Below are 12,841 nucleotides of genomic sequence, written 5' to 3' on the forward strand. Positions count from 1 at the left end.
AAATTCTTGAAGAGTTGCTTGAAGAATTGGATGAAATATTGCATATGAATCTTTGGGAGACATAGTAGATATCATCATTATTAGTATCTCTAGGCCCGTTTAGACACTTCAGAACCTATTTATGTATATGAAGACTGTTTCAGATCGGAATTTCTTTAAATGATTATTTGTATTAAGGAATGATAAATTATTTAGCAAGTTCTGCCGTTCTCCACAGTACCTTTATTGTGCAGACACACAACTGCTAAAGAAAGAAAACAGAGGCATTTCTATGATTGAGAAATGCATTTTCTTTGAGAAATTGTGTTTTGATGATAAATTACTATCTCTTTTTTTCTCCCCCTTACCAGGATGAAGATGATGGTATGTTTAGAAAGACTTTCTTACGACTTGTAACCTTTCCTTTAGTTTTCTGCTCAGGGATTCAGATGGAATTAGTTAGTATAGATACTCTGTAGAATCCATTATAATTGTAAAATTAGTATTAAGCATGTGTAGGCCAGTTGGTATACTGTATAACTATAATAAAATGGAATTACTTGGCTGGATTACCAAAGAGAACTGCTAAGTTCATGCATAACAGTGCAAATTATTAATACTTACTAAGTACAGCAAAATTGAAAATCACACGTACAGTATGATAGACAGCATTCCAGTATTTAAGCTCTCTAATGCATTTGGGTAAAGGATTACTTACCATATAAGAATGACATAGCATAAAATTTGTCTTTCATTAAAAAAAAAAAACTTGTGAATCATTTCTGAAATTCATATGGTTTCTAACTGACAATTTTCTGCCAAGTTAACATTTCAAAAATGAAAAAAAACAGTGTACTATGGAGAATGATGCGGAATGGCAACATTTGAACCTGTGTTCTGAGGTGGTAAATCACGAGAAAAACTTTGTGGGGTGGGCATCCACCCCACCACCTCCTAATGACATTTGATCTTTTGAATTTTTGTGTCTCCGTTTACACTAGCTGTTTCTAACCAGGGAGTAGTTTGGGGATGTATGTTCCTGTGACCCTTGGATTCTGACAATCTTTCCTTTTTCTTTTCCTCTGAAGTACATCAAAGACTTCCGCCCCAGCCATCACCTCTCCCCATGACCTCCAACACCTTCCCTTCAAGATCTACGAAGCCATCGTCCAAGAACTCCCTCCCATTAACTCACTCATCTGGAGGCTTCCCAGAAAGGTGTGTGCTGAACCATTCAGTTCTGACCTAGCATGACGTCTGGGGCCGCTGATATTGAGCTAATGTCAGCTGGGTTGAGGAAAAAAGAAATAAGCCACCAGTCTTAGGGTCAGAACATTTTGGGTCTTAAGAAAGAAAGCCAAACTGAGCATGAAGAATGCACAAATGCACATGTAACTCACTGCTGTCCTGAGTGCTGTGCCTGGGGAGAATGTCATGGCCCAGACAGAATGGACTCTTTGGCAGGAAGCAGGGAATGTTTTAACTCTGTAGGTTAAAAACAAAGAAACAAACACTCAAGAAGCCCAATTAGTTACTTGGAGTTCACCCTCCATCTTGGATGGGAATACCCATCCATTGCACCTTCACTTAGCAGACATGGAGTAGTCAGTGTACGGGCTCTGTCCCCAGCAGGTCTGTTTTCTCAGTAGCAAGAGTGTTTCTCAGGGCCCGTGAGGAGGTAGAGACAGGAGGAAGACTCAGGGCATGTCTCATAAATAAGCCCTCAGGCTGTCTCCTGGCACCCCCGAGGGTTCACCCACCAGCCTTTGGGCTCCTCTTTTCCTTTACTACCCAAAGGGAGAGGCCTACTCCCTCCCCTGAGGATGGAAGGAAACTCACCCACCAGCAAGGTCCTTCCGGTCTGCTAGATATCTGGAAGGATTCCCAGTTTTTTTCATGTACCCCGGGTGCCTCTTGCTCTGATTTTCTGCTTCTTCTTCTCACTCTTCTGGTTGTTTTTCTTCTTCTGCCACGTCTGCCACTTTCTTATTCCACCTCATCCCACCCTCAGCCCAGCCCTATCCTTCGTTCTTCCGAAACACCACTCGCACGAGATTTCCTAACAGAGCAGGCCTATAGAAAGTTTGGCCTAAAGGGTGGGGAAAATGCCGCTCAGCGTGGAGCAGACAGAGTTTCAGGGCCTCCCCGCCACTGTCCCCGCAGATGCACTTTCCGCCTGCTGCAGCACGGCCGAGCCCTCTGTTTCTCACACCCTCCCCACTCTGTGTAGATCACCAGGCCCCGCGGATTCACCATCCCTAACGACATGCCCATGGAATATATTTTCCTAACGGAAAGAGAAGCGTTCTCCCAGAGAACGTCTGTCGTGCTCCAGGCTCAGAGTCCTCAGACTGCTGCTTCCTTTTTTAAAGTAGCTTTTAAAGCTCTTTACACTGTTCTCTTGTTGCTTTTGTTTTTCATCTTGAAAAGCTTGTTAGACTTTGGCATGGTCTTCCTCAGACAGGAGTGAAGCATGTTCAACAAGTTCCTTCTTTTTGCCCTGCCCCCATGGTTTCAGGGAGGGGGTGAGAAGTAATAGTCAGAGAAGCAGCATTTCCCCAATTCAGGCTCCATCTCTGACCCTTGAACCCCAACCCGACTTAAAATCTGTCCTTTTTCTGTCTCCACAGTAACTGTAACTTTTCGCAGAGTGCCTCCCTGCCACCATACTTCTCTCAAGGTTTGTACTCTGGGCTCTGGTGACCTACTCTAGCCAATATGCCGTCATGAATGGATGTCCCAAAGCCTTTTGGCAAACGTTTTGCTGTTTCCTAAAAGCATCTGACTTCCTCATTCAGTACTTCCTTATTCAGCACTTCAGTTTCTGAAGCGTACCAAAGGTTGCTGTAGTGAGAGGATACTCCACACAACAACACACACACACACACACACACACACACACACACACACACACACACACACACACACACACACACACACACACACACACACACACACACACTCTTCCACAGGAAGGCGCCCATGGCCTTTTATCTTCCCACACAGAACTTTTCTTCCCTGCTGTTTTTATATGTTGCTTAGGATAGTGCTAGCTTTCTATGTAGTTTTGATTTCTATAATGAATCTAACCTGTAGTGCTAGTTGAGGAACATGTTTAAAATACAGATTAAGAGACCCCAACCCCCAGGATTCTGATACAGTAAGTCTGGCTGAAGACCTGTATTTTTTAATAATACCTCCTTTGGGTGTCCATGATAAGTATTTCTTCAGAGAGTCCTCAAACTTTAAAATGCATGCAAATCACCTGGGAGCTATGTTAAAATGCAGATTCTAATCAGTGGGTCTTGGATGGGACCCAAGGTTCTGCATTTCTAGTAAGTTTCCATGTGATTCCCAAGTTCCAAGTTCCCAGCTGGTATTGCTGGCTCATGGACCACTTCAAATAGAAACAAAGGCCTACAGGATAGGACTAGCTGTGTTTATTTGTTATCCTTAAAGACTTGCAAGTGACTAGCACATGGTAAGCACTTAAAAATGTTTGTTGAATGACTGTCAAATGACTATGGAGAGTCACCCAACTCTAGTAAACATTTTTTTTTCTCATGCTAGGAAACACATCTTGTGTTACCAGATTTTCTGATTTCTTTTTCAAGAAAAAATAGAAATATAGCTTTTAATGTGAAATTTTTAAAGGTTGACTTAAGACTTAAAAATTCTGTGAGGAAAAAGTAAAACACTTTTTTTTGTAGTCATGTACACATGCAGGAACACTAGTATGTGTTATAAACAGAAAACTAATAAGTTTAAATTTTAACTTAAGAGTAGACTCTTCAGGAGCATGTCTGTTACATTTAGTTGGGTACATCATGCCATATATGTGTGAGATTCTACTGCTGATACCAATGAAACCCACTATATTTTCAGTGTTTCCTAAGCATTTTAGGATATAGTGTCTTTATTCACTATATGGTTTCCACAGTCCCCCCACCCCACCCCTCAGTGGCCACAGCTCATTATTTTGTAAACCTACTTTGTGTTCCTTGCCTGGTCCGTCTAGGCATCTGAGTTTCAGACACTTCACTTATAGCAATATCTCCCAAAGTAAATTCCATAGACCCCTGCTTCTATGAGTTGGTGGTAGAGATTATTGATATAAATAGTTGGCTATTTATTATTATTTTTTAATATAATCATCCCTCTAATACAGGAGGGGGGATTGGTTCCAGGACCCCTACCTATATCAAAATCCAAGGATGCTCAAGTTCTTTGTATAAAACGATGTAGCACAGTTGGCCCTTCACATCCACAGCTCCACATTCACAGATTTGGCTAACCCATTGGTTGAACCAATCTGTGGTTGACTGAATTCACAGATGTGGAAGCCATGAATGCAGAGGGGTTACTCTACTATCTTAATCAAAATTGGTCCCTTTTCTTCTAAGAGTGCCAGGACACCAGGTCCTCAGTCTAACCCACTGGTTGCCCCAAGGTCAGGAAGATAAAGGATGTGCTTTATATTGGCTAAAAACCTGTCCCATTCCCCTTGAGGATCTAGATATTAAGGGTGGAGGGTGACTGCAATGAAAAGTAATGTATTGTCTGTCATGAATAGTGACTCTGTGGTGCTGACCTGCAGATGCAGATAGAGAATAATTCCTCAATTCTAAGACAGCCATGCACTATAGACCTTCATTACATGACTTTCTCATAGAGCTAGATTTCATTCACTCAACCAACATTATAAAAGTACCTGCATGTTGCACTGCAAAGGTGGGCATGGGGAAGGTCTGTTCAGGTACTGGGAGCCTTAAGAAGGAAGATCAGCAGCTCAGGCTAGCCCCATCTGCATCTTGAATAATCCTGACTAGGAAGAGTTGCACTCTTCAAGAAACTCTCCCCTCTCAGGGACCCTGGGGCAGGTGATTTACCCTTCTGTGGTGTATTGTAGATGAAGTAACAGACCTGGTGCAGAACCACCTGGAGTGCTTGTTAAATGCAGGGTCCCCCTGGAATTCTCTTTTTGCACAGTCATATTTGGGAATCACAAGTTCAAGTCCTGGCCCTGCCACTAAGATGCATGATTTGTTTAGACTCTTTGGACCTTTGTTTCATGATATTCAAAAAGAAGATAATACCCACCTTGTGGGATTGCTGTAAGGATGAAAGGTCGTGTACACAGGTGCCTTAATCAGGGCCTGAACAGAGCAGTGCTGAAAAAATATCTGTTGAATGAACAAATGAATGATGCATGAATTATTAAGAGAACATTCAACTCATAGAATTTACCAGCCTGTAATAGCTGTTCTGGCATATAGAGACAAGCTTAGCAATTGCAAGTCAACATAATCAAACCTTTCCTGAGATGGAAACACATTCTCTTGAAAAATTTCATGGACTGTCAACAAGGAAAAAAGGCATTAGAGAAGGTGAGGCACAAGTGCTGGGTAATGTACAGACTCCAACACAGACTTCCTGATGGATCAAATATTGTCAGGGCCTCCTTCTATGTGAGTCTAACAATTCTACTTCTGTAAGAAATTTGGTCAAGAACAGCAGGTAGTAAGCTCTGGCTCTGAAAGCGAAGAATATTCTCAAGGTAATTTCACCTCATCTTGGGTAAGTCACATTTCTTTTTGTGAAAATGAGAACATAATTATCTTCGCCTCCACATTGTTACCACTTGCTGGTATATATGTAATGTGCTCAACTAAGCAAACAATCAAATGTGCGGTGTAGTGTCTCAGAATTTCACTGGCATGGCTGCAGAATAGGGCCCGAGCAGCCCTTGTGGTTTTGAACACGTGAAAGTTGTTTTGGAAGCTGTGGTTTCTTGAAATGTTAACTGCTGGGAACAACTACAAGAGCATTCTCAGGGAGGGGGGTGGGGTGCAGTGATGGGTTATGACTAGAGAAAAATTGCTTAAAGTAAACTAACGTTCAAAATGCTATGCTTTCACAGGCTCTAGCAACAGACCACTTCCCAGAGTGGAAGGCAGGAACTTCTCACCAGTTCCAAGCAAGCATCGACCACAGTCCCCCGGAGAGGAAGAGGTAATCAGGCATATGTCCATATTTTATTTCTACCCCAGCAAATGAATCATCAGCATCTCCCACTGAATACTCTCCTATACTTTTATTTTCTTTTAGTCTTTATTTTTTTAGTGAAAAATATTGAGAGGAAAATTCAATTGAAAAATACATTATTTTTCCGTGATGTTTCTCTTCCAGTGGCAAATGTGTGTTTCACATTAAACAATTCTATTTTTCATCTGTTCCTTAGTTTATGACATAGCACAAGTCATTTAACTGCTCATTAACCCAGTGTTTTTCATTAAATATATTATTATACTAAACTTAAGAAATTATTACATCTAAATCTTTCCTGATTAGAGACTCCATTATCTACGAATGCTTATTCACCTCTGCCTTGGGAATGAGTATATGATAAAAAGCAGTTCACACAAAATATCTTCTATTTAGCTTCACCTGAATGATTCTATATTCAAAGTTAATAACACAAGTGTTTGAAACTTCATGGAACTGAGGTGGTGATTTATGGAAATGATTACTTGGAGGCTTTTTTTCCCCACTTACTTATGTAACTACAAAGTTTATTCCATTTTTTAAAATTTACATTTTCAGAATTCATTAAATGAAGACTGGTATGTTTCTTATATTACCCGAACAGAAGCAGAAGCGGCTCTTAGAAAGATAAACCAGGTACTGTGTACAAATTCATTTTTTTAAGTATAAATAGAAGAAAAGAAATGGAACTGACTTTTCTTGAGTACCAATGATGAGCTTTAGATACTGGCTTCAAGCTTGCTTTTCATAGCTGCTTTTCAAGTAACAACAGATTTTTAGTTTTACAACCTCTCTTCCTACAGTTTGGCTAGATCATCCAATAAAACAAAACCCAGGGGATGCAGTAGTAAAGAATCTGCCTGCCAATGCAGGAGGCACAAGAGACTTGGGTTCTATCCCTGGGTCAGAAAGATCCCCTGGAGGAGGAAATGGCAACCCACTCCAGTATTCTTGCCTGGAAGCTCCCATAGACAGGGGAGCCTGGTGGGCTACAGGCCATGGGGTCTCAAAGAGTCAGACAGACTGAACATACAGTTATGGGCTAGGGATTCTGCTGGGTGCCATTCATGCTGCTATACCAAAGGGTACCAATTAGTGCCAGCTTCTCACCTACTAATGTCCTCAGCAATGACTCCTAGGACCCTGGGAAAAATTTTAAATTAAGGTAGTCATTTGATTGGTGGAATCTTAGGAGATTTTATTAATGAAAACAGTCCATCTTTTCACAGGAACCACACAGCATCAAAAGGAAGCTCTTTCCCCCAAATTTCCAACATCTTACTACTTGTATCTTCCTCTTGACACCCAATCGCCATCCATATCAATGTGGAGGAACCCATATTGAGACAGACAACAGCAACTTTTTGTCCTTTTCCCTAGAAATTTCTAATTGCCATTTAATATTAAAGGTCTTAAACCAGATTTCCTGTCTTCCAGTACTGAATACTAATCTTAAACCTATTTATCAAAGATGGGAAGGCAAAGATCCTTCATCTTTCATATTCTTCATATCTCGAGACTACAACAAAAGTCCTCAAGCCTCAAGCTTGGTCGCACTTTTATTCTTTTTTAATGATATGAAGCGATTAATGTTCATCTCCCCATCTTTTTATAAAAGTTATTTATTTTTGGCAGTGCTGGGTTTTGTTGCTGCTCAGGCTTTCTCCAGCTGCAGTGAGCGAGGGCTGCTTTTCACAGCGGTATGAAGGCATCTCACTGCGCGGCTTCTCTTGCCGCGGGTCACAGGCTCCAGGCACAGAGGCTCAGGAGTCGCCCCTCCCCGGCTCTAGAGCACAGGCTCAATAATTGTGGCACGTGGGCTTAGTTGCTCCGAGGCATGTGGGATCTTCCCGGACCAGAGATTGAACCCATTGGCAGGCAGATCCTTAACCACTGGACCACCAGGGGATTGCACATTGAAATCACTTGGGGAGCATTAAAAAAAATTCTGATTTTACCTGGAGAGATTCTGATTTAATTAATCAGGGATGTTATGTGGGCTCTGGAAGTCTTCAAAACTTGAAATTCCAAAGTGAAGCCAGAGCTATGAATCCACAGGTATATTTGTTTAACAGAGATGTTTTGACTAGAATTTACTCATTCAAGCTGGAATGAAAAAAGAACAAAGGAAAGCCATTATTGCAAATTGATCATCCTGATTTCAATACACAGAAGGAGTAATTTAAAGGCATTCTTCCTAATTCATTCTATTTTAATATTAGATCTTTATAGTATTATTATATTATGTAGCTAATTTATGAAATGAAATTTTAAAGTATAGGACAGATCACCACACTATTTTGGTAAACATCAAGAAAAACGATGATACACATTGGATTTTTTTCAGGTGTTTGATGATGAAATGCAGTATCTGGGCACCATGAGGTTTTAAAATGGGTACATTTCTTAGGTATTTGGGTGTATTCTGACTTTTACCGTGGAAAGAAAGTGCATAGAATTAACTCTCAGGAGCAGGAAGAGATACCTTTAGTTAATCACTAAAGTCCTTATTTTGCTGGCTCTGTATCCACTCAGCCATCTATTATTTATTATTGTAATAGAAATTCCTTTTTCATTGAGAGACTTCAAAGAGGTCTTTTCAAAATTTGGGAATTTCTCCAATATAATCTCTGCTGCCTCTTTCTTGACAACCAAGAAATCCATGACACATGAGATTACTGCTGTTTGGGGAACTAACTGTTCACTAAATTGTCAAGTGGTAGGTTTCCAGATCTCTAGAGGATTGTCTGCTGCTCTTAGAGGCAACAGAATTATTGACTTTTGCTACTTCCATAATAACAAGAATTTATGCTTTTAGGATGGCACTTTCCTGGTTAGAGACAGCTCTAAAAAAACGATCTCCAATCCATATGTTCTCATGGTGTTGTACAAAGATAAAGTTTACAACATCCAAATCCGTTATCAGGAGGAAAGCCAAGTTTACTTGTTGGGAACTGGACTCCGAGGGAAAGAGGTAAGGGTTTCAAGTTGTCAAACTTCCCCAGTTTCCTGCGTGTGCCTCTCTGCACACCACCTGCACGGAACCTGGCTGTGGCCTTCTTTTCGGGTCCGTACTGCCTGGCAACTTTAGAGTTAAGTTGCGTTAGTGAAACCCTGCATTTACTGGAAGGAAATAAAATGTTAACAGTTACCTCTGCCACAGTGTCTTTTTTACATCTTTATTCCAACTAGTCTAAAATCACATGTGTAACTTTTAAAAATGTTTAAATTAAGAATATCATTAAATAGTGCCAAACGCAAGTCCTTCTATGACTCAGAAGTGAGTTAAAGTCACCTCTGTGACATGATTTTGATGTAAGGGTACAGTGTACTTATAAGGCCGTGTCTTAATTAACATCTGGAAAAATGACTTGGGTCATTTCTCCGTAAAAATGGAGGTTAGGCCAGTGAAGCTGTGCAAATTGCCAAAAACATTTCCCTCTGTTTCCCCAAGGTGTATACTAGTCCCTTTGGGGGTAGTAATGAGAACTATGTAAAGAAAACCTTTCAGGGTTGCTTTTTGCAAAGGAAACTATGGCTAAACCTAATGCTTCAAATGTGTTTTTTTAACTTCAAAGTTCCAGGAGGAGGATCAGCTGTATCAAACATTTCCAGAAAGAAACACAACTTACCCATAACTTCCATTTCACTCCAAATATTTTTAAGTTATGATTATGTAAGCCAGTAGAAAAAACACATAATTTTGGTCATATGTTTGAATCACTGGTTCGGGGTGGGTAGAGCTGCACAGGTCCCGTAGAAGCAGAGATGTCTGTTCTCCAGGATCTCTACTGGTCTTGTGTGGAAACACACAAATACAAACCACTCATTGCCGTTGCCCTGGAGGGAGGCACCTAGAAGAGTAGTCTTGGAGGAGGTGTGCAACTCTGTCTGGGGTACCTCGGTAACATCTGACTCATTTCTAAATGTACGGATGGGGGTTTCTCAGTTTGGCCCTCAGGGAAAGGGTGATACAGGTGATGGATGAAAGGACTCGCTACAGAGCTCTTGTGAGTGTGGAGGTGGCAGCGGGGACACAGCAGATATCATGAAGGAACGACTATGCCTTACTACAGATATCATCTTCAGACAACAGAGATGCTGTCTGACCTCCTGATTCCTTATATCTCCTAACATTATTAGTGATTTAAAGGAGGGACACAAAAACCAAAACCAAGTCACAAATAGAACAATCCTCCTGAGATCCAATGACTGGTGTCCTTAGAAAAAGAGAGAGATAAACGATGAGGCCCCATATTCAATAGCCTATGATAAACCATAATGGAAAACAATATGAAAAAGAATGTACATATATCTTAATCACTTTGCTGTAGATCAGAAACTAACACAACATTATAAATCAACTATGTTTGAATAAAAAAGAAAAAGAACAATCCTAAGGTAAAGCTATCATAATTAGACTCTCCCTCTCTCTCTCTCTGTATATAATATATATAACCCCCTACATGAAGCTAAAAATACATATATATAAATACATACTATGTCTTTTATCCATAGTTTGCTGAATGTTGGTGAGGAATTTTTTTCAAAGTTCCATAGCAGAAATCAAAATCTTTGCCAAATTTTACATAGACTGATAATCCTCATAGTACAAGAGGTAGGACATTATGCAGATTAAAAAAAAAAAAACTGCGAAATTCATACTACACATTCCAATGCTGATTTTATTCCTATGTTGACTCTTTCAGGACTTTCTGTCTGTGTCAGATATTATCGACTACTTCAGAAAAATGCCGCTTCTGCTTATCGATGGAAAGAACCGAGGTTCCAGATACCAGTGCACGTTAACGTATTCTGCAGGTTATCCCTAGCAAGTTACCTAAGCAAATGAACCTTCCTCCTGCCTCTGTCCCACCATGGGAAGATCAGTCAACCGTGGTGAACGGCCAAACCCTTAGGACTGAATTGAACCCCTTCAACATGAACAGAAGGGTTTTGTCCTTTTACTTATGAAAGTGTTTGAAATGAAGACTGTCAAATATCCCATAATTTATTTATTTGTCTTCAATGTTTGTAAAGTGCATGAGTAATAATGTTCACACTTGAAGTCTAACAGTGCACTGTAATGATTCATTTTAAAAACATGTGTATCTTTGAATACCCATGTCCAAGTACATTAGTTTGCACAACTATAGAAACAATTTGGGGCAAGTTTAGAAACACTGAAATGGTAACAGATTTTGATAACACATGAAACTGATTTTTTAACTAGCTAATCCTTTGTCAGTCAAAGGCTATCATCAGTTTTATATGTATAATTTGAAAATTATTAAAATTCAGTTTCTTGGCAGTAGTAATTTAAGAAGCTTCAAAAGCATTTCATCCTTTCTTATTTCATGTTTTTGCTGGAGGGTGGGGATTTTTTGTATACTTTTTTTATGAAAAAGATAAATGCATGTTGGAATAACTTCCTAGAATTAAAATTAATTTGCCTTCTGCTTCACTTTTTGCTTCCTAAAAGAACTTATTGACTTTATTTAATTATTTAGCTATTATTTTCCTGTTTTAAAGCAAATTTAAGCTACAAATACCAAAAGAAAACATTTTAAATTTAGAATGAGACTTTGGCATCAAATACATCGCATTTAATTTCATCATATCTGACATCCTCATCCTATCTCTTCCACCTCTACCCAACTCCAAAAGTATCAAGTGATATGATTTTTATCAACGTCTTCCTGGGAAGATGAAATAGCAATTTCTGTATACATGGAAAAGTTTAATAAGACTTTCCAATTAGATACCTTTCTTCTTTTATCCCCCGTGCCATCTGTCATAAGGCCATTATCTTCACCCTTCCCCAAAAGGCTTTATAAATTTTTCAAAGCAATTCAATTCTTTCCTTCAATTTACATATCTCATTTAATAAAAAATAGTAAGCAATTTCACAAGACGAAAAGTTCACATTCACTTAAGTTTTCCCTTTTGAGGCCTTGGTTGTTATTCCACAACTTGTATTAATAACAAAATTTTTTGTCTTCTTGGTTTTATCTATGAGTTTTATAAGCCACAAATGATATCTTGTATTTTAATTTTCATGAACTTGTAGAAAGACCACTGGAAGAGATATTGGAAGTCATCTAGTTAAAAATGATGATTTGCCAAGATAACGAATCTGTGGACTTTTTATCAATGACGATAGACAAGATGCTTCACAAAATTTCATCCTTATTAACTAAGAAGTTCTCAAATCAGGACCCAGAACTCAGGAATTCTAAAACTGAAAAACCTGCATCATTTACAATGTGTTTATTTCATGTTTATTCTGTGCACTGAGCTGGGTGCTGGGTATTGAGCATAGCAAACTCGACGGGTTCTCATACGGAGTGAGCTGACCTTGTGCCTTGCTTCATGGTATTCTATACTTAAATGTTCAAAAATTTCTAAAATGAAGAACAGTAGATTTCAAAGCAACTATCTGGTAGTGAATAATGTTTACAAGGTAAACAAATGCTTATTATTTTAAGTTGCTGTTGGTGGAAAGGGGTAGAAAACCTATTTCACTGCAATAACTGAAATGAACTGTGAGTATCTGGTGTTTTTATGACTAGCAGTCTTCCTCCCTTCTTCAGGCCATGGCGACTCTATTCTTTTGGTGAGGACTTTCTTTCTCTAGAGGGTTTCCCAGGTGACTCAGTGGTAAAGAATCTACCAATACAGGAGACGCAGGTTTGATCCCTGGGTTGGGAAGAGCCCCTGGAGGAGAAAATGGCAACTCACTTCAGTATTCTTGCCTGAGAAATCCCATGGACAGAGAAGCCTGGTGAGCTGCAATCCATGGGGGTCGCAAAGAGCT

At 39.6% G+C, this 12,841-nt stretch overlaps 1 protein-coding gene across 2 annotated transcripts in view; it reads left to right on the plus strand.

Moving 5' to 3' along the window:
• LCP2 (lymphocyte cytosolic protein 2) overlaps window positions 1–11,304 on the plus strand; it is a 55,362-nt gene extending 44,058 nt beyond the window's left edge. For both annotated transcript variants that reach the window (XM_065905264.1, XM_065905265.1), the window contains exons 15-20: window positions 1,068–1,197; window positions 2,610–2,659; window positions 5,900–5,991; window positions 6,583–6,660; window positions 8,843–8,998; window positions 10,734–11,304. In XM_065905264.1, coding sequence (XP_065761336.1) covers window positions 1,068–1,197; window positions 2,610–2,659; window positions 5,900–5,991; window positions 6,583–6,660; window positions 8,843–8,998; window positions 10,734–10,856 — 629 coding nt within the window. In that variant the 3' untranslated portion in view covers window positions 10,857–11,304. The remainder of the gene's footprint in view (window positions 1–1,067; window positions 1,198–2,609; window positions 2,660–5,899; window positions 5,992–6,582; window positions 6,661–8,842; window positions 8,999–10,733) is intronic.
• The last annotated feature ends 1,537 nt before the right edge of the window (window positions 11,305–12,841 follow it).

Source organism: Muntiacus reevesi, chromosome 14 (assembly GCF_963930625.1).
Source record: "Muntiacus reevesi chromosome 14, mMunRee1.1, whole genome shotgun sequence".
Classification (NCBI taxonomy): Eukaryota; Metazoa; Chordata; class Mammalia; order Artiodactyla; family Cervidae; genus Muntiacus; species Muntiacus reevesi.